At 37.8% G+C, this 22,624-nt stretch overlaps 1 protein-coding gene across 1 annotated transcript in view; it reads right to left on the bottom strand.

The window, feature by feature from the left end:
• Positions 1 to 2,648: 2,648 nt before the first annotated feature.
• Positions 2,649 to 22,624, bottom strand: part of LOC140230755 (unconventional myosin-If-like) — a 112,323-nt gene continuing 92,347 nt past the window's right edge. Inside the window, exons 24-26 of the mRNA XM_072310891.1 lie at positions 19,546 to 19,693; positions 15,299 to 15,483; positions 2,649 to 4,588 (exon numbers count right to left, since the gene is read on the bottom strand). Coding sequence (XP_072166992.1) covers positions 4,512 to 4,588; positions 15,299 to 15,483; positions 19,546 to 19,693 — 410 coding nt within the window. The 3' untranslated portion in view covers positions 2,649 to 4,511. The remainder of the gene's footprint in view (positions 4,589 to 15,298; positions 15,484 to 19,545; positions 19,694 to 22,624) is intronic.

Genomic DNA, 22,624 nt, shown 5'->3' with positions numbered 1-22,624 from the left:
AAAGTCAGATGCAATGCCACAAAATATCAATCTCAATTTCGTTTTTACATTTCCTCTAGTCCAAGTATACTAAACACTTGCAAAATATGAGATCAGTGAAATGATTTCATACACTATCTATTCATACACGTCATCACTCTGTATTGTAATGCAATGTCATTTTCCAAATAATGCAGAATATCAACCAGCTATGTAACATTAGATACACTAAGTATACGAAAAAAAGCTTCTCTTTGATTTTGAATTCTCTCCAAAATAACATATGCCTTTACTGATTGCCTTTGCTAATCTGCTCTCTCTCTCTCTCTGCAATTTGATTTGTGCTCTGCAACTGCTGTTTATCAAAAAACACAAATCTACATGCAAGACCTATCTTCTATTAATCCAACAGAGAAAGAACTACATCCCTGTGTTAGTTTATTACTATGTATAAGTCACTCAATATCACACCAATCAAGGACATTTATGGCGTGCTACAAACCAAGGCATTGTATAAATAAGAGATACCATGGAATTAAGATATCTCAACTATCTTTAAAACTTTAGTTACAACATTCCCAAATACCATGCATTTACTGCTGCTGCATGTCTTCCTACCTCACATGTTACAGTGAGACGCAAGGTAACAGACACACAGATAGTAAATCTCCTAATATCATGTTCTATCTGAACACAGTCATGATTCCATAGTTGTAATACGAGTATCGTGATTCATCACATCCACTAATTAGCGGCTTCGAGCTTATTATGTATCCATATTCAGAATTCTTACTTATTATTTAAAGATAAACATGAAAAATGAACGTTTTTTACTTGTTTATTGCTATTTCTCCACAACGGCTATTTCCCTTTCCTTGAAATAGACACATTCCTCCACAGCAAAGCACTTTCTATGAAGAATTCATTTCAATTTGATACATTTCACAAAATTATTTAACGGAAATGCTAAACTGGATATATGTCAAGCTATATTTCATCCCTATTGTTTGCTTATCCAAAACATCAAATCTCTGTGCATTTGACAAGACCTCTAATTGAAATATAACATGTAACAAAAAAGCTAGCGAAAGTGCCTATCCCATGGTAGCAAGCCAGTGGGCAAAAAATGGAGTCAAACTTTAACTTTGCATTTTACATTCTATGTCAGTCACAACCAAACAGTTTCTTCATTCTACATCTGATTCAGACCATGTATCCCCAAAATTCTGTTAAATCCAATAAAAGAAGAAAGTAAAAATGACAACTGACACTGTCTGGAGTATCTGTTTGTTTCTGAAGGTTATAATTATCTTCCTAATTTAAGCTTCATCTATTGTTTTGGGGGGAATAACACTTCATGCTGCAACTGCAATGAATTTATTCAACCTAATACTTCACTTCAATGATGCACCCTTGATCCAACATTATAATTATTTTATTTACATTTACTTCACAAATGGTCATGTAACCATGAAACTCTATAACATTTAATATTGCAATGTTAGTAGGACAATGTCACTTGACTGTGAAAAGCTAATCTAACCAAAACTTTTATGAAACTTTTCAGAGCTTGGATCAGTGTCTGATGCTGATACAGTCAGGTACTCGCACAATGCATTGTGGGGCGCCTTGTGTGTAGTCTCTATCAAGGCACCATGAACTGTTAGTGTACATCCTTCTATCAGAGTATGCTGTCATTGCTGCTAAGGTGCGAAGGCAAAATTATGCAAGAATGATTTACAGTCACACTTCTGACGTCACCATTTACTAGTATATACAGACATTAACCACCGACTTGATTGTGCAGCTGACTACGACAGAGTGAGTTATTTGATAAAATATAAATCCCAAGGCATGGTGAGAACGTGTTACACCTTAATGATATAAAAGTCATCAAATCACACACATTTCACCATTGTCAACTCCACATATGAATGTCAAGATTTTTCTTTAAAATGCTGTGAAACATAAAAAGTCACAGACCACATGAAACAAAAATATGTTGAATGAAAGACCTTCTGTAATGTATGAAAAAAGGCATTCACAGATAATAAATGCACAATTCTAATATTTCTCACTAATGAAGGAAGTCACAATTCTTCAAAAGGCAAATTCACATCATGTATGATCCTATGCGATAATCTCCATGCTTGCGTCACTGTCAAATACCACTACCTGGTACTAAATGAACATTTGGAATTTTATACCAGAAAACAAAGGGGGAATAGCTCTGACATTTAAAACTGTCTATTTCGAAGGACCAGCCTCACATCAACTTATTTACTACATTGCCAGTTCACCACACACCAATGACTTGTTTTCTGTATATCACACCTATAATCTGTTTGGCAACTGCACCTGGTAACCAGTCTGTCCGCAAGTCGTTTTGTGGAATGTACATGTATAATTATATAGATGGAAAAATAAAGCTCATTTGATTGTTACAAAAGACGAGAAAGACGGTCGTATTTGGTCTTTGTCATATCATGTACCTTTTACATCTTATGATGATGAGGGTACATCTTGCGTAGTGATTACAGGTTGTTTCATATTAAGAGGCAGAATGTGGAAATTGCACTACATGAATGTCTATCCAGTATTACAGAAAAAAAAAATGTTCTAAAACACATGAAAAATTCTTGAAGAAACAACAATTGAAAAATGACCACTCCAGGTACAGCAATATCAAATTAAAAGACAAGATGCAATCTTTCCACTACAATTTGAATAAAGCTTACTTACTGCAAGAATACCGGAATCATGTACTTTTACCATTAAAATTTGTGGCATGTTAGTTCTTGTCGCTAGTAAAGCTTGTCATTTAAAGGCACTATTTTAATAATGTCTCCAGTTTGCAAAATGTAAGGTGCATGGAGGTCCCACGTGCAACCATATTCTTTGATATTGTATTGATAGAGCTAAAAATATACTTCAAAATGCTTCAAAAGTGGAAAATCCATATATCCATGTACCCATACCTTTTATATCTCATATTCCCCATCAACAGAAATGCTAGAATAAACCATTGAGACTATGGTTAGTTAACATGGTGATCACGTTCTTGGATCTCTTGATTATGAACCCATATTCTCAAACCTTTGGTACGCTGATGTCAGTTCATGTATCTAAAATTTATCATTCAGCTCAACCTACAACTTAGATCAACTACTAATTTTCCTTTTAACACAGAGTATTACACAGAGCTAGCACAGAGCTTGCAGAGAGTTCATGCATTTTCTTCCCAGTATGGGAAGGGACTTACTTTGTTAAGTCAACAATACTTACTGCAACACCACCATGAAGGTTCATACACTGTTACACCATGGACGCCATTCACCACTGGACCTACACTATTCAGTTCATTTCCACATTTGCACAGACAAACACAGGTGATTATTTAACACCTGTTGGCAAATTAAACAGCTGCCTAATATGGCATACACATACACTTAACACTACACCATGTCCCTGATTAAGGAATGTATGCAGTTTGGTGTTTAAATTGCCCCTTTAGCCTTTAGATCTGTGATTATGACAGTGACCATGGGATTTTCAGTATAATCATCGATGGATACTTATTCTAATCACTGAGGTCAATCATTATTACTGTCAATTGTGAAAGTTACATTCAAAATAGAAGGTGATAGATGATAGCTTAAATCTCTGTAATAAAAATAATTCTACCACAAAACTATAGAAAAATACTCTAGTGATTCATAGAATCTGCCAGACTAGATACACACACACACAGTCTAATCTCATGGACACTTTCTGATATTTTAATTTACATCTAACAACTCACAGATCGACAGATAATATGTGACCGGCTACAACAAAAGGATCCGAAAGTCGAGGGAGGTCGATTTTCTGAAAATGACATGACATTATTCCCTTCCTCTTCCACTTTAATGTCATATATAACATGACTCATGAAAATACTCGGTTGTGGAGATATTGATGATTTTATGAGACCATGATGAGTGGTCTAGGAAGTCAGCTCTAGAGAAAACTGCCTTCAAAGTTTTCTTTCCAACACAATCGTGATCAAAGGAAGGTAAGACAGTAACCACCTCTTGACAATAGAAGGTACGCTCATAGCAACCTCCGCAATGTTCATTCAAGCTTAGCGCCAGCGGTCTACACACGACCAATCAGATACCAGGATGCCACGGACTGGCCAATAAGATCACTCCCTCGTTGCTAGGGGCGGAGTCTATCTGTGGCGCTAAATCCAAATCTTCGGACACGTTTCTGTTCTGTTGAAAGTCGGAAAATCATGTCCCAGAAAAACGGTAATTTCCTTCCTTTCCTTTGATCAGTTAGCTTCGAAATTTCGGCAGATGATAGATGAAACATAGACTACAACATTATGCTAAAACCAGAAATTTGATGGTTTTGACCGATTTTGATGATCTGACTTCAAACTCGATTTACTCGGCAGCCGTCAGTGACTTTGGGATCCTTTTGTTGTGGTGGGTCACATATCCCCTTGAAAGAGAGACACCACCTGCGATGACAGGGGGTTTGCATCTTCATATCTTCTCGATGTAGTTGGATGGAAAGATACCCTCCCTCCTGTTCAGCCGGCCTCTCCACCATCCGGACGGGTCTGCAAAAGACATGACGTGGGAGAGACAGATGGATGAAAACAAAATGGCACCTGACATGCTAGCATCAGTTGTGGGTGAGAGAAGGTGTGGTAATAGATTTCAATTTGTATTCTACGAGACTTTGCAGAACTGCCCTTACAGTTTGCTCAATCTAAGGGTTCCTGTAAAAAAAAAAAATGAAGATACTGAAAAAAAATTGAAAAAAAAAGAAGCTGTATAAATATATCATATACATAATGTGATGCATCACCATGAAAACCATATAACATCGGGAAATGGTTTTGTTTTGGGTAGATATGAATTTGTCAGATGCTAAGCTTGAAATTGATATATAATTTACCCTAGTTAAATTCAAAGAAAATATTTTTGAAAATAATTAAGAGTAACATTGAAAAAAAAACACCCTGTAAAGATCATATTGCCAAAGTAGGTTTTATGTGCATTTTTCTTCAATATATGATCTCTGAATTAGTATGGGTAATGTGATGACACACTGCATATTTATATTTATATTTGATTAGACTCTGATGTTGAAATCACTGAGTCATTTACTCCTCTACATGGTGCCAAAAATAAAAAGAAATTACCATTACTTAAAAACTTTCTGGATAGCAAATCAAACTCATTGGTACATTCTACCTTGAATAAGAGTAAAAGTATCAACCTCTACGCAAACCTCAAAGCAGTCACAGCCACACAGTCACAGTACTCACAGAATTAATAAGTTTTCCCCATTACACTAAATGTCCATCATATCCAACATATCAGTGTGAAGAAAAATCATCAATTCTGAATCTGATATTACAATTCAACTCTGGAACTTGGAACAGTTTTCACCTGGGCGCACACACACACACACACACACACACACACAAACACAAACCCAAATACCATGCACAACAGAAAATGTCAAGATTTGGTGAGACAGATTCATAGCTGAAAGAAGGGAGCATTATTTCTTTGAAAATTCACTACCCACGGAACACAAGAGTGTTCGGAGTATGGCAAAATCTGATTACCAGTTAGTTGTTTGGGAGGTTTTATGAATTTCCCCCCAAAAAGACAAGAACTCTTCTATTTTAGGTCTCTCGAGTCGGCATTGATCTTATGTTCTGAGGAAAGAATAGGTACGTGGAGGAAAAATGTGAGAAAAATGGGTCAATCTAATTAGACAGGAAATGGGAGCTGGAATAGAGGGTGGGCTATTTCTGGCTTCAGGTGTGAACTGCCTCTAGCAGACTGAGACATTTTGGAGGGCTCTGAGGGAAGACAGGGCACAGGAATGGGAGGATCAAAGGGAGTATATGGATATATAGAAATACATAGAAATATATAGAAATATATATATATATATATATATATATATATGAGTATATATGTATATATATATATATATATATATGAGTATATATATGTATATATATATATATATATGAGTATATATATGTATATATATATATATATATATATATATATATATATGAGACGGAAGGAAAACTTGCAGTATAGACGTTGCAGTGGTGTTCAGTCTTCCCTTTATTCCCCAAGCTTTCGGCTATTTCACTAGCCTTTTTCAAGGGCTTTAGGGCGTGGGGATTTGCTTGTGTGTGGTGTGTGTGGTGTCCGGAGGGTGAATATATATATATATATATATATATATATATATATATAGAGAGAGAGAGAGAGAGAGAGAGAGAGAGAGAGAGAGAGAGAGAGAGAGAAATATATAAAGAGATATAGAAATATATAGAGAGGAAGAGAAACAGAGACATAGAGATCACCATGAAAAACAGAGAGGGACAGTAAGAGAGAGGAGAGAAAGAGAAGTTGAGAGATATAGACAAAATGAGAGCAATAAGACACATATACAGAGAAAGGAAAGAAAGAAATAAAAAGAGAGAAATGTGAGCAATATGAAAGAGAAATAGTGAGAGAGACACAGCAAGAGAGAGGGGAGAGGAGGAGGATATGGAAAAGGAAGGCAAGTTAGGTGCATGGATAACACCTCTGACTCAGATGCAGTAGATCCCTGGTTTGATTTCTACACAGACTTACTGGGGCCAAATACTACATATGAGCATGTTTCCACCTCTGTATGAGGCAAACGATTTCTCCCTTTTACATGAAATATTACGTGGAAAGCACATGGGTGGGGGAACCAAGAAACATGGACATCTTTTACTCTTTTGTTTTTTTTAATCACAAAATGGGGAAAAAGGCAAACCTAAGGGGTAGGTTGCAAACAAACAGAGAGATATACACTAGCAACAAATATTTATTACTGACTCATGTGGTATATCGTCATTGAAAGCATAATATATACATATTAACAAACACACACACATGTGGATATATATATATATGCACATATGTGTGTGTGTGTGTGTGTGTGTGCGTGTGTGGAGAGATCATACATACTATACACACAAGTATAAGGCAAGTTGACTACGTAAAGACTAGGTGCTACATCCAATTTTACAAAAGTATTTCTTATAATTTCTGCACAGAGAACACAATCACACATTATTTTAAAAAATTGAGGAGAAAAAAACAATTGGGATAGGACAACAATGGGTTTGCTCATACAGAAATGAAAACATAAATGGAAGAAAAGAAGGGTAGTGTGCCTCTTTAATGTTTACTCGGTGACAAAAACAATGACACTGTTCATTGTAGAGAGACAATAACACTGGCTCACAATCAATTACTGATGCCTTATAGTTTCCGCGCATTCAAGAAGTCGAACATCAGAAGTCGGAAGTCTTCGAGCACTGGGCACACTTCTGACATTTCGTGAGGTTTAAATTTAGAATTGGGCTGCGCTCACACTATATCTCAGCTGGCATCTCCAGAAAATTTTGCGATTATCGACAGTTGCCCAACACAAGAGGAGAGTTCTGCCAAACTTTTGAGAAATGTGGTTCAAGGATAGAAAAACAGAAAACAGAGAGAGAGAAAAAAAAGAAATGAAATATAGTAATGAAAGCTCATAGTCATGAGGCTGTGTTAACTACTTTTTAAAGTAAGTATTCCCCCACCCATATTACAGTGGATTCAGAAGATGTACAGAAACCATTAGTGACACACCCAATTAGAATTGGAGGAAAATTGGACAAATTCCATTCCAATTCTTTTTTCTTTTTCTTTTTTTCATTCTGGTTCATTCCATAAACTGCTGTATGTAATTGGAACTTTACAACAATTTGTGATCGCGATTAGATGTCATACTAGTCGAACAATACCCAAAAAAAAAAGAAAAAATCTTACAGATAACCAAAACCCAAAGAGAAATGTGAATTAAGTGAAAGCAGCAACATTAGTAGAACACATCAATGAAAGTTTGAGGGAAATCGGACAATTGATGCAAAAGTTATGAATTTTTAAAGTTTTGGTGTTGTAATGAATGGATAGGGAGACTAGAGTTTATGATGTCATGTGTGGACAAAATATAAAGAAAATAAAAGAAGAATTCCAGAAAAAAAATTTTTTCTTTATATTGTTGTCCAAACATGATGTCATAAACTGAATTAGTCTCCTTATCCAGTCATTACAACCCAAAAACTTGACAAATTCATAACTTTTGCATCAATTGCCTGATTTTCCTCAAACTTTCACTGATGTGCTCTAACAGCGTTGCTGCTTTTACTCAATCCCCATTGCTCTTTGGGTTTTGGTTTTCTTTAAAAATGATTTCACAAAGCTTCGTTTTCTAAGAAAAATGTGTTTATATCAGAAGTATCACACTTGCATTTATAACTCAACATGATTGTTGTACAGGACATATACATGCCACAAACTAGTCAGATACAAGCCATCATTAAAGCCATACAGCCATAAGAAATGTCTATTCTGTTGGACAAAATTCTTGAAAAAAAAAGAAAGAAGATATCTGGTCATGGGAGGGAAATATGAGATTGGTTAGACTTATAAGAGTCACGATGCAGCTTACACCAAGCTAATTTTAGAATCCAGAATATCGTGGCGCCTTATGAGTGACACTTTCATCCAAGTTACTTTCCTTAGAAAAGGATAGAGTGAGAAAAACCTTTCTAACGGTCCCTTGCTTTGGAGAAATGATTCACTCTTGTAATAACTAGCAAATCTATGACATCACGAGGTTCTAGCACCACTACAAATCTTAGAATTAACCCTTTCTCTTTTAGCCACATTGAGCTGAACGATGAGTTACAGCCTTAAAACTGCCAATGGAGTGCAAAAAGAGTGATGCCCATATATTAACTGTCATGCCTATCCTCATACCCCCCTCCCCTTTTGGTCATGTCATGTGAGGGTGTACCCTAAAGTGTCATACACAAAGTGACAGGTTGCTTGTTCCGACTATCATACAAAAGTGTGAAGTCGTTCCTACTCGTAGAACGCTTCACTAGGTCATTCAGTGACATAGAGTCTCATTTCACTCAGGGTAGCCTTTCTTTGGTGTCAACCAAGCACTGTCCTCCCACGGGCCCTGCCTTTAACATCACCTGAGCTTGATTCGGGACCATTATTTCGAAAGTGAAAAAAAAATCAAGAATGCAATTTATCAATAATGCTATTTTATAGTCTTCACATAAAGCTGCAAACCAAGACCTTTTCCCTTTCACACAATATGCATTTATTTTCAATACATACTACAATATTTCCTTTCCATGTTTTCTTTCAATATTTCAATGTCTTACAAGTGTCTAAGATCTCACTCCTCTATAATACAAGGCATAATTTCTAAGTACAACCAAACATCCATCATTGTGAAAGAAGGGGGGGGGGGGGGATAGAGATACTGCACAGTTTGTGGATAGGTAGAGGACTGATACGATGATCAATGCACATTACCATGTCTCAGTGATCATAAAACTGACAGTAACAAGATGGAATCACATCAAACCATCGGATGACAGTCCACACTTGACCACACATTCAATATTTCTCTTGCATTTATATAATGCTTGGCAAGTTTTATCAAGGCCATTCAGTTAATCAAATTACTGCCCCCCCCCCCTCATTTGTAAGATAAATGAAAGCTGGACAAACGCTAAGTCTGACAAAATCACACAGGTGTATGACATGGCAGTCATATACAAAAACCACTGTGATACAATAGGGAGGATTATGTAACCCCTCATTCATCAACAGTCGGTTCATGACATCTGTATCTATCAGTAACAGAGCATGCCAGCCAGTGCAGGCGGATTAGAAACATCACTACACCCCAATAAAAAAAAGAAATGTTTAAAGACTTATTCATTTAATGGCTGATTTTGACTAAAATCATGTAAATTTTGTATAAGAATGCTAAAGAATTAATCATATCATCAGTATAAGGTATCATGGCCTTACAGCTTCAGATTTTAGTCCATGCTGCATGGTTACCCGCCCAATGCAAATATTGGAATAAACTCTGGTAGAACACTTATGTCTTTGCCTCCTGCATTGTAGGTATTAAATCCATTCTCATGCCTAACAGGACTTGATCTGTCATATTGAATGGCTATGGATATTCCTGCAGTTTGTGAGGAATTGGCTCACTGCATGCTCTAAAAAGTTGCAATAATGTGGACAACTTCCAATACTAGTTTCCTTGATGTGCATTGTTTGTCTATCAATTAACCCCTACCTCTTCTCCCCCTTCACAGAATGAATCATCAATAGCCCTCGAGTGCCCACTTTCTCTCCAGGTACCCTAATGAGCACTATGAGAGACAATTCAAACCTGTAAGAGAGATCACTGCAACGATTATTCCATTTATCATGACCTCCACACAGAATGGTGGCACGTCAAGCTAAGTCTTTGCAACATGTGCAAAGTTTTGATTGTATGCAAACAGACACTACTATACGACGTAACCCACAGAAGTATATTTCACAACGACACAGAGCGGGAGCTGGAAAGCAGGGCATATTCTTTTGTCCTTCTTTTTCTTGTGACCCTCCTCATAGGAAAGTACAGTATTCATCGCATAATCGGGACAGGTTGGGAGTAGCAAACACGGCCCCTTTAAGCGGGGTGCCCGATTTCGTGATGAGCACTCACCATACACTAACGGCATACGACATGTACATGTAGTGCGCACACACACACACACACACATGCATACTGACGTACTGTACATGTACATGAATACACAACCACGCTACCCCTCGGCGCGACCCTCTAGCTCTCCCTGCATTCTCGCAATGATGTACTGTAGAGTAATTGCAACCGGGTTCTTTTTCTGTCAACTCTCTGAGTAGGATTATTGCAAGCGAGCACATGGCTTTGCTTATGTAGGGGAGAAGAATGTTCGCGAAAGCATGTGTTTCGCAATGGAATGGATACTTATACACGGCGCTTTCGTGGCTATGTATGTACGTGTACTGGATGGACAGAGATCAAAACACACCAGTCCGAAGCTTGCTTTGTAAGTTCGATGTAAACGACAACTGATAGGGAATCTTTGAAATATTGTTGTGGTATTTTGGTAGATTTTTTGTGTAAAATATCAACAAAATCAAAGATCGCTTGAAGCAAAATTGTCCTGTTTATAAGAGGTCCCCACCCGATTATCCAGTGAAAATAACATGCATTGGAAATGTTTCTGGGAAGCGCAGGTTCCCGATTATCAGATGCCTGATTATGCGATGAATACTGTATTGGGGAAGAAATTGAATTCAATAGGGTTTTTCTTCTCTCTCTCTTTTTAGATATGTCGAGGTTTTGACAGGTACACAGGATTAAAATGTGAGTCACCGTGATAGCTAGGCATATCTAAATCCCGCACGAGGAGGATGACTAAACACTCCACCCTGAGTCTTCATCATCTTGCCCTGCATTCTAAGACAATGAGGAGAGTTTTGCTGCACTTTATTCCTCTTAGAAAAAAAAAAAAACCCAAACAACAACAAAAACAGTCACAGTCTTATCGCCATGACAATCAGAGCTGCACGCTGGCTTATAGACTGATCCTTGTTCATTTTGTAAGTGGTGGGTGAATCACCAGAGTCTTTTGCTTTTCATGAAGTCAAAGCAATGATAATATTTTCTTTTTCAGTTCGTACTCGCCCCCAGATAAACTTGAGATTGGCACAAACAAAAAGAAAACAAATTGAGTAATATGTCAATGTGGATCACAGTGAGGGAAGTCAGAGAAAAGAAAAAGAAATATATTATTACTCATCAATCTGTAGAGACATTTTGATTGTGGATTGTCCGCTTGGAGGCCTTAAAATGTAGCTTCATCTCAAAATGTAGAAACAGCTGTCATTAATCGTAACATCTTTCTGACAGGTTACTTATGTCATAAACCTTATACAACTTTCAAAGACATTCTTTGACATTTAGGCCTTTCTGTTTGCATATTTTACTTTGAGTTGTCTGGATTACTGCACCCCATAATTTGGTCAAATCAGTTAAAATTGCACACAGCAGTGATGAAAATGTTAAATAAGACAAGTATGAGAGAAGCAAAGACCTCGGAATGAGACAGAAGATGGCTAAAAAGACAATGCAAATGGAGAATCACCAACAGGTGAAAACATTGTCATCACAGTGATTTATCATGGACAGGTATATAGCCATGAAAGTATTCAAGAAAAAGAAAACACGTCATTCTGTTACCTACTTGGCAATCGATGTTGCCTTCTTTCTTTTTTTTCTTGGTAAATATCAAGGTTTGTCTTAACAATATATGAAATTGCACACGTCATTGCAGGAAACACTTGGCCAAGCAAGCCAAAAATAAAAAACGAAAAAAAAAAATGAAAAAGAAAATAACGAAAGGTCTGCATTCCATAGCAATTATCAAATTCCATGGCAATCCTACTTGTGACCTCATCTGACAAGTAAAAGGTCGCAGTTGTTGCACTTCCCCCAGCTAACCTTCCTTACTTCTTGCCACGTTCGTTTTAGCCTGACCTCCAGACTTTGGACTGCTTCCCTACACTTATTTCTATATACAATGTACCATTTGTCCATTGAGCATTGATACAGTAGTCTCAAATCAAGACTCTGTCAATGCATGAGGGGTATGTATACATGGTACCAGTGGATCTAGAGACACGATGGATAGCAGGTATCTCACAAGAATGAATAAAGTACCAGAGTGGGCAGTGTAAAAGGTGGGCAAGCCATGCCCAACATTCCAGAAACTTGGCAAAGATTTGAATATTCAGAGGATGAGCAGGGTCTAAATTAGCTCGTAAAACTTGACATGGGGAAGTCTCATCTATCGTCACTTGCCCGGAAGAAGGGCCCTATTGCTTGCGGGCTTTAAAAAAAATAAAATAAAATAAAAAATCACAAAAAATTATGATTGCATCATATGAAAGAGCTTTCAAAACAAAAATAAAAACAAAAAAATCAATTTTGGAGTGAAAACTTCATGCCAGGACCCTTCTGCCAGGCAGGTGATATATAAAAAGGGAAAGAATACACAAAAATTGCTCTAAGGCAGCAGCCCTTTTGGCTAGTAGCATCAGCAGAGTAAGTGTCAAATCTCAGTTCACACTGTCAACCCATTTGTCAGTCTGGAATGAACTATTCTGTGAACTTTATCTATATTCTTTGGAAAGCTTTGGGGTTTATTTTTTCTGACTCTCATCTCTACTTCATCAAATTTCTATTGGAAACATTTCAGTGTGCTGATGAATTGACTGATTACTGTAGAAGAGGGACACATTAAACTCAGGGTGAGATCTCCTGATATTATAACAAATGTGAGTTCTTTTTGTCTATAGATGGCAAGGACATCTTTGGACCTTGCTGGGTTGTTCCACTAGCTGTCATGCACCACATGCACAACATGGATTGTCTGAACAAGTGACACATCACTTCATCTCCCGGGGCCAGATTCCTGGGAGATAGAACACCAAGTCTCCTTTGGAGTAAGACTCCAATGCTAATAACATCACTGTATCTTCACTGTCTTGTGTAATCTCATTACTGTTCTTTTTCGTGGGTGTGGCAATCCCTCATACTCTAAAACCTTGTACTTCATCACATCCATGATTTTTAAGGCACAGCTGCTCTGAGCCTTAAGGACAGCACTGATATCTAGTAGCTTTGCAGGGCTGATTGATGTGACATCAGCAACATTCACAGTGTACAGCTGCAAATCACAGCATTGACATTGCTACATAATCCATGGATTAAGGTTAATAAGCTCATTATCGATAGTATTTACACAATTTAAAAACACTTATTTGCATTATTACTTTTATGACTACATTAACATCATTTCATGATGATAATTATTTTTGATATGTCAAAATCTTCATCATCATCACTACTACCATATGTTATGATAATGATGACCATAAACGACAGAGGGACAAGGAAAGTGATCCACCTAAAACGAGTTCCAGTCAAGCAGGTTGTGTTTTAATGACACATCAAGTTTTATTTATTTTGCATCTTGCTGCACATAAGCTTTGTTCCCACTATAGTGGCTCCTAATTATTAGGTGACCACAACACTAACATAATTATCATTACATCTGAAATCGTCTTGACTCTAAAGCGGTGTCACCTTCATTCAAACTATCTCACTTCCTACTAACATAATTTTTTATATATTTCCAATCTTTTATACTAACCCTGCATTCAAAATAATCATTATCACTGTCGTAGTCATTATCATCATCATTACTACCATGAGGATAAGAATGAAACAATAAAGTATTTACTGGAGAAAATCATGCCAATTGCTGCTGAAGTCTAACATGGGAGACTTGTCCACACAAATTGAATGCACACTAGCGTACTGTGTACATGGAATTCTGTCTCTGCTATATGTCAGAGAACAGCTGACATAGCTCAAAAGAGAACTGAGTAACTAAGAGATGGCAGATCTTCCTCTGCACAATTGGAACAATTAAAACACAGTACACAGTGTTGACAGTGTGAATTCTTCTATCACACCATATATTACATAGTGGCAGCCATTCAGCCCACACTATGTTTTTTAGTGTTGCCGCAAGATTAACGTTGTAACGTGTTCATGGGTGAAGCAGTGTGAATACTTGCTTTTTTGTATCATGGAAATTGTACGTCACTGTATCAAAACACAATGAAGCACTCAAAAAAAAAATCTGTGAAGGTCCTGTGTAATACTAAAGACAGTTTCACACACATGCTTTCATCACAGCACATGATGCTGTTCCACAAACACAGATCACACTATCTGATTTCAGTCACTGCAGATTACATTTTCAAACTCAATCTCTCCTCACAGTTTTGAACATTGTGGTCCATTCTGTCCAAAATGACACAAGAACAAACCTATGATGGCAGCTTAGACCAATAATCTCATATGTGGTTGTCACACACAGTGTTTTTGGCACATTTAGGCAGTGTGTCTGAGATACACACAAACACACACACACACAAATCCACACTGCTAAGATGACTTCAATAACTTCACACACTGATTATCACACACTGCCTCACACCTTGCAATAAACTGCAAGCAATACACTAAAGTCATTCCGTGCACACTGTTTTTCATACTGGAGGGCTAATGAGCTTTAAGAAGAAGACATGCAATAACAAAAACAAAAGGAAAACAACAAAGACAAAAAGGACAAACAAAGTAAACAAACAAACCCAAATTCAAAGATGATTGCAGCAACTACAGACAAGATTCAAAGGCCTATGCCATTCTATTTCACCCACTTAAGCTCCTGTGCAAAGGATAAATAATGACAACAGAACAAAGGCACTATGATAAGACATACCTTCGGAGATGATTTCAATGATCTCCCCCTCATGGAAGGATAACTCATCCACATCCCCTGCCTCGTATGGGTAAATGGTGCGGCACTTGGGCTTGGGCGGGGCAGGGACGGGAGGTTGTGGTTTGGGCTTGGGACGCCCCGCCCCGGGAGGTGGCCTGTTCCCCTTCAAGGTTCGGCGCTTCTGCCTGCATGAGGGGCAAAAAACAAAAACAAAAAAACAAACATTTTCACAAAGGAACAAATGAAATTAAAGGGATGATACAGTATTGGTGGAGATGTGGAATGGGCTTTTGACTTGTTGTGAGATATCAAGAAACCACTTGTGAAAGAGTACAGAGCATGCTATTCTATGAGGAATTCAAAGTTTATTTGATGAAAATCTGTTTTGGAATGGCTGAGACATCCAAAAACAAAGTAAAACAAAGCGATCGTAAGAAAAGGTGGATCGTAAGAAAAGGTGGATCCCACCTTTAAGTAGGATTGCTCTCTTTTGGATATCTCAGCCATTTCAAAACCAATTTTCATCAAATAAACATTGAATTCCTCATAGAATTACATGCTCTTTCGTATCTCATAAGAGGTTTCTCATCATCTCACCCAGAAATGTTTGAAACCTGAAGTTAGGTTTCAACCAAAACTATACAATCCCTTTAAGCTTGAAAAGGCTCTTCTTGCACTCTGAATTTATTGCAGTCACAGTAGAGTTTGGGAATAATACAGGAAACCAAAGCCCATACATAATTATAAATGTGGATTCAGTGAAGCAGCAATATTAGTTGAACACATCAGTGGAAGTTTGAGGGAAATCAGACAACATTGATTCAAAAGTTGTGATTCTTTAAAGTTTCAGTGTTTTTCATGCTGGATAAGAAGACTACTGTGGACATCAATATAAAGAAAACATAAGGAGAATTCCACAAAATTCCATTTTTCATGTAAAGTACACATTCCATCAACTTCTTACAGACATATGTTAAGGGTAATATAACTCCCCCTGCTTGATGAAAAAGGTAAGTTCAGTGCTCTTTCATATAACTAGAAAAGCCAAAATATGCCAATCCATTTTATATTTTCTTTATATTGTTGCCCGTGACATCATGAAGTGTAGTAGTCCTCTTATTCCGGTCATGACGGCACCAAAGCTTTACAATTCCTAACTTTTCAATTGATTGTCCAATTTTCCTCAAACTTTCATTGATGTGTTCTGCTAATGTTGCTACTTTCACTAAATCCATTCTCATCCTCAACTAAACAACCAGGAAGGCTAGGCTTTTATCACCATATATCAGACAAATAACTCATACTGGGGCAAATCACTCCTGATTGGGCCCCATCCCCTTTTTTTCACAAAACAGCAGCAACAATAACAACAACAACAGCAGCAGCAGCAGCAGCAGAAACAGAAACAACAACAACAAAAACAACAACAAAACAACAACAACAACAACTCACACTGAGAATAGGAAACAGGAAGTGCTGATATACACAGGCAGTTGTAATCCTGCGAGGATGTTTTCAAAGGAATCTCTTCACAATTACCCTCTCTTGCCCTCCCCCTACCCTGTAAGGGATGCTGTGGAAATATCTATAACTAGATGTGGAATGGGGATGGGGAAGGGAGAGTTATACAGCTGCGTCCACCGAGAGATTATCCTCAGATTACGCGACAGAAGGGAAACCAGAGTAATTGACATTTAGTCCAAAGTCTTGGCAAGCTTTATTTCAAATACAGGTTCTGGTAGGATCGTATAGCACATTATTTTAGCCTTGACTCACAATGCAACCATTTTGGTGATATGACAGAAAAAAAGGGGGGAATAAGGAATTGGTCAAAAGATGGAGAATGGTATTCTATTTACCCTCATCCTTCTAATTTGCTTCAGTCCCCTCTTCCCCATCCCTTCTCCAAAACCCCTTCTCTCCCCACCCAAAAGAAGAAGATATATAGTGGGTGATAATTTTTGTTCACAATCAACTGTATTACTTTGTTTTGATAGAAATTTATCTTTGGTTATGGTGAAAACGATTTGATCTTAAAACAGGTAGTGTGTCTTCAAGAATATCAAGGCATACTGCACATCCCTGCTGAAAATTATTTACAGAATTTTGAGTCATTCACATAACCTTTAAAAATTCCTCTGACAGCCAATTTAAAGCTAGCACCTGTTGGCCACTATCTCAAAGCATAAGAACTGCCAAAACATAATTTTTTTTTTTTGATCCTTGGTCCATTCAGTATGTGCATACATAGAACAATGGCTTGTGAAAGCAGCACCTGTGTTGCTATAAAATTGCCACCCAATCCTTGTGGCAAAATTAAAATTTGTTCCACACCGTACAGAGTGAATCATGTCTCCTGTGACAATTCCTTTGCAATAATTGCAATACACCTGCTTTGAAGAACAAACACAATTGTTTAAAGAATTTTCTGAACATATGACATATATCTCCTTGAAATAGATTGGTCACCACACCCAAGGCCAAATATATGACGGCGCCTTGGATTGGCTCATGGTCCCCACATCATTACTAACATTCTGGCAAGGTTACAATGAGTGAGTACATTTAAAAATAAAAGAAAAATTGGCTTAGCGACAATAAACAGATTGTCAGACATTTCACACCAATTCTGTCACATCTGATGACTCAGTATAATTCAGATTGGACTTGGACAGTATATGGACCTGCCAAGTTAATCACCTGATCTTATGAATTAGAGCAACACTCTGTCATACCTGACTTACAGAATTTGTAGGTCAAGTCATAATAAACCAATGCCACAACCTAATAAAAGGTGAGCCCTTCCCCCCTCCCCCATCCAGAAAACGCAAAAATACAAAACAAAACAAATCCCGGCATGGTTGGACAAGACTGAAATATGACACTATTGCCTGATGTAATATTGTCTTTATTTAATGCATCCGAAGCATATTTGGCAGAATAAAAAGATTCAAGATGGCTTAAATGTGCACAATCAAACATTATCCCCGCCTCTTTTGCTTGATCGCCGAAGGACTCTGCACCATGAATTCCCGGAATTGTGCACATGTATGTACCTTTCACAACAAGCACCCTGACGCATAATCACTGACAGCATACTGTGGTAGCGGTGCATGTCGTGTAAAGCCCCGAATCACAAGGTGGATTATAGAATCCGACGACTTGTGTTCGTGCGGGAGATGAATGCGCCATGGATGGCGGAGGGAGATCTCCTTTTGTGCATTTCTGTTTCTATGACGTGCTCTGTTGCATCAAGGTGACTCAGATGCCTGGTCTTTGCGCCGTCCCAAATCTGACCCTCTGACAACCTCTGCTAGCCCAGGAATATTGTTTTTCTGTTTTCTTATTGTGTATGCATTTTATAAAGAAGGTTATTTCATTTTTTTCCAAGTGCTAGGTACACATTTTTTCTTTGACATCCCTGTATGATTCTGTTGTGAAGTTGCTCATTTGCGCATGCAATCTAAAGAAGCAGCAATATTTTTTTCCCCTCCTTGAAATCCAATGTTGATACTGCTGGAATTGGTTGAAAACTGCGGGCAGCAGCCATATTTTGTGACACATATTTTGTATCACTGTGAAAGTTACAAATGAGACTGTATCTCACTGCAGTTTGGAGACTACATCACTGCTCTACACCATTCACTTTCCCTAAGTTAACACTTCTCTCCTACTCAAGAGATGTTCTGTGATGGGAACTAGGCAAACGACAACTTTTTTGTATTCTATCAACTGTGGTGCTCTACATGTACATGTACATGCATTTTCAATGACATTAGGAAGACATGGAGACATGCTTTCTCTCAAAGTGATGTCAAATGTGTAGTCTTCTAAAATCTACACAGAGATCTTTATCTGCTCTTTTATATTCCTATTATGACAGATTCAGGTTACAATGTAAATATCTCACAGCTATTAATGAAAGTGGTCCTGTAACTTTACTGCAAGGTTTCATACCCATTTGATTGAAAAATTGACAGGATATAAAATTGCTGAAAAGACATAGATCTTAAAAAAAAACCCACATACCAGTGTATGTATACTTGATTGATAACTTGTGTCAGAATGCTATTGATTCAGTTCTAATCTCTACATAAGCACACAAAAGATTTTGCCTAGTCCCACCCATGAGGTTTTGTGGTGTTTGTGTCCATCCGTCTCGACCCCCTACTATACTGCTGGAAGTACACAGATCATAGCATGTGGACACAAACAGCTTGCTACAAGTTAATGAGATCTTTCCTCACCCTGCTACGCCAGCATCCGGTGTCTGCATGAAGTCCTTGTTGTGCGAATTGATGACGTGGGAGGGCTGCTTGCTGAGCATGTTGGCGCCCCCTCGTGGCAGGGAGGGCTGGCCCCCGCTTCGCCTGCGACTGGAGTGTCGGTTCATTCCTGCAAATCACAAAACGAGAACCCAATCTTCAACTCATCGCAGAAATGAGACACAGAAATGCATTACATGACAGCTCCTCTTCTTAAATATGAATATGAAAAACTGATGAAATCAATATTTCCAAATTGTTTCAAATGTCTATTGATACCATGTAGAGTAAACTTTGAAACTTCTGTCTTAATAATGATGCATATACCAAAAAAATAAGACCAATCAACCCTATCTGAGCCAGGGATTTTGGACAGTGCATACAAAGGTATAGGCTTTTCAGTGCCAATCTACAACCCAAGGACACAAAGGGTTAAAGCATTAAAAAAAAAAAAAAGAATCAGTGGAAAATTAATGCACTACACTGGGGTAGCAAATATTAAATATCAGTTTCACATATCACTAAATTCTAAAATTACAATATGTAACAGAGCATGTTGTCAGAGCACTGAATGTTATTCATAGAATGGTATGACAATAGAACATGTAATTTCACATTGTTCTGTAGATTAGATCCCTTTTAAAAAGTACCAGTCAATGACGATGATGAGAAATACATTTCTCAAAAACAAAAACAACATCAACAATAAAACCGAACAGCCTTCATTGGCAGTATTGTTTGGCAATGCGGGTGATTATATCGTTTTCACATTTCATTCATCACTGCCATAAATGCATCTGGGTAACTGCCCACTGGACATGCACCATGTGAATCATAACACACAATGTAGGCCGATGTCCAATCCACAGCAGACAACCCAAATTTTAAAAAAATCAAACGACTGCTTTATTTCACATGGGGATCTCTTCCAAGAATTCTTTCCTCTTGCTATGTCTGGCACGCCATGCATTGTCGTCATACATGAAAGCCAGTTTTGAAATAATGGGGTTACGAGACTGTCACATGATGTTGTGGCACATATTTTAAGTAACATGACTGATATAACTGGATGAAGATATTACACTTTTCGGGGGGTGGTGGGGGGGGGGAAACAAGGCTATTTTGAAGATCGCGTGTAGCTACAGTTCCGTATGACATCATATATGTAGGACTTGACTGCCAAATAAAATCAGAAATTCAAAACGAAGAAAGAATGTGCAAAAAGATACATCACAGTTTGGACCTTCAAGAATAAGTCCAAGCATGCTAATTGTACATAAAGCTTTTTTTTTTTTTTTTTATAATAATGCTTGATTAAGGCTGCCTCAAAGCACAGAAAACAAAGATTTAATCCAGTCTCTGAGTTTCCAGTATCAGATGAATTCTGCTGAAAATTAGATGGCTGAAATTCAAATGGCTGAGAGAAGGTGGTCAGGATAAAATACTTCATCAAACAGATATCAGACTAATCTTAATTGTGATACATGATGATTAGCACTCCTAACAAAACTGTTGTCAATTTGCAGCAATTCACAAGGATACAGATCACCTGATCTCATTGACAGATCATAGATTTACGGGGTGGCATTACGACGCATTACCAGGCGCTATGAAATTACTCCGTACTCTAGTCATACAGTACACACAGCGATCAATCTAACGAAAGTCACATGTCTTCATCAAATATCAGCTTACTTGTTTGGGGAAATCCAATTTAAGAAAAAAATATTGATACTCAAGGAAAGTGCCTTTATCAGGATTACACAGTCAAGATAAATGCAAAATTAATAATTTGATTACACATATCAATCAGCTGGTTTAGGCAGATTAAAGAGCAACACTATACACTGGATGACACTTTGACAGAACTGAAATTCAAGAAATATTTGAGGCATGGAATTTTTGCGATTTGGAACTGAAGGCCTTTCATGCAGCATGAAATCTTAGCAAATTGTTGTTAGCATCCAGGACACAGTGAAGACGAGAACTTTCATGTGCATTTTTAATTTTGCGAATTTTGCTCAATCTAATTTGATGCTTCAATATCTCTGCAGGCTTCGTGCATAAAGAGTAGACTGGTACAACCACCGATAAATGTCCACTCTCAAGGGGGGGGGGGGGGAATCATAAAATTGGATCAAGTCTTTGAATTCTTGTCAAGCAAACAATCGCCCTGATGCATTGCCAATAACTCTGTCAGATGGGGGAAAAAAAATGGTTGATGGTCGGCAAACGAGTGCCCCAGACCTTGACGTGAGGGGGGGGGGGGGGGGGGGGGGGGTACCAAGGCACTGCCCATCATGGGTGGGTGGGTGTGTGTGTGTGTGTGTGTGTGTATGTGCGTGTGTATGAGTGTGCACATACATGCATTGTCGGTTCCACTTGAATGTCACAATGTCTCAACTAGGACTCCTTGTGCACTTGTATCCTTTTGTATGTTACTCACCTGAAGATTGTGTGTAAACCGATAGTAGTTTCATTTGTGTGTCAAGTAATTAAGTACCACTTTCTCTGCATAACGTAACTAAACAATAAATCCCCCTGGTGGAAAATACACAGACAACTGTTGGGATGTTATGATATAAAAGAATTGATTTATACGTAAGTTTGGAGAATAAAGGTAGAAATAAAGGTTGATAGTGTGAGTGTGTGTGGTAACTGAAAATCTCTTGTGACATATATAACATGCAAACTGATTCAACATTCTATTTTTTTTTTCATAATATTACCTTGTATATCAACAAGGATGAGAACTGATAAACAGAAATGAACTTCACAAAAGTTTCAATCAAGTGACATTCTAAACCAAGCAAACTTTAGCCTGCAGTAACAAGTAGCCTCAAGACAAGAACACAACACACCCTTACACAATGGACACACACATAAACAGAAAGACAGACAAACAGACAAACAGACACACACACACACACACACACACACACAAACACACACACACACACACTTCATACAGAGAGATGATACACTAAGGTGTGATCTACATCAGTGCTATACGGCTCCTAAAAATCATGCAGGGCTTTGAAATGAGGCCATTGTTGGCACA

This window comes from Diadema setosum, chromosome 7, assembly GCF_964275005.1.
Source record: "Diadema setosum chromosome 7, eeDiaSeto1, whole genome shotgun sequence".
NCBI classification, from domain to species: Eukaryota; Metazoa; Echinodermata; class Echinoidea; order Diadematoida; family Diadematidae; genus Diadema; species Diadema setosum.
This window is presented reverse-complemented; position numbering and strand designations above follow the sequence as displayed.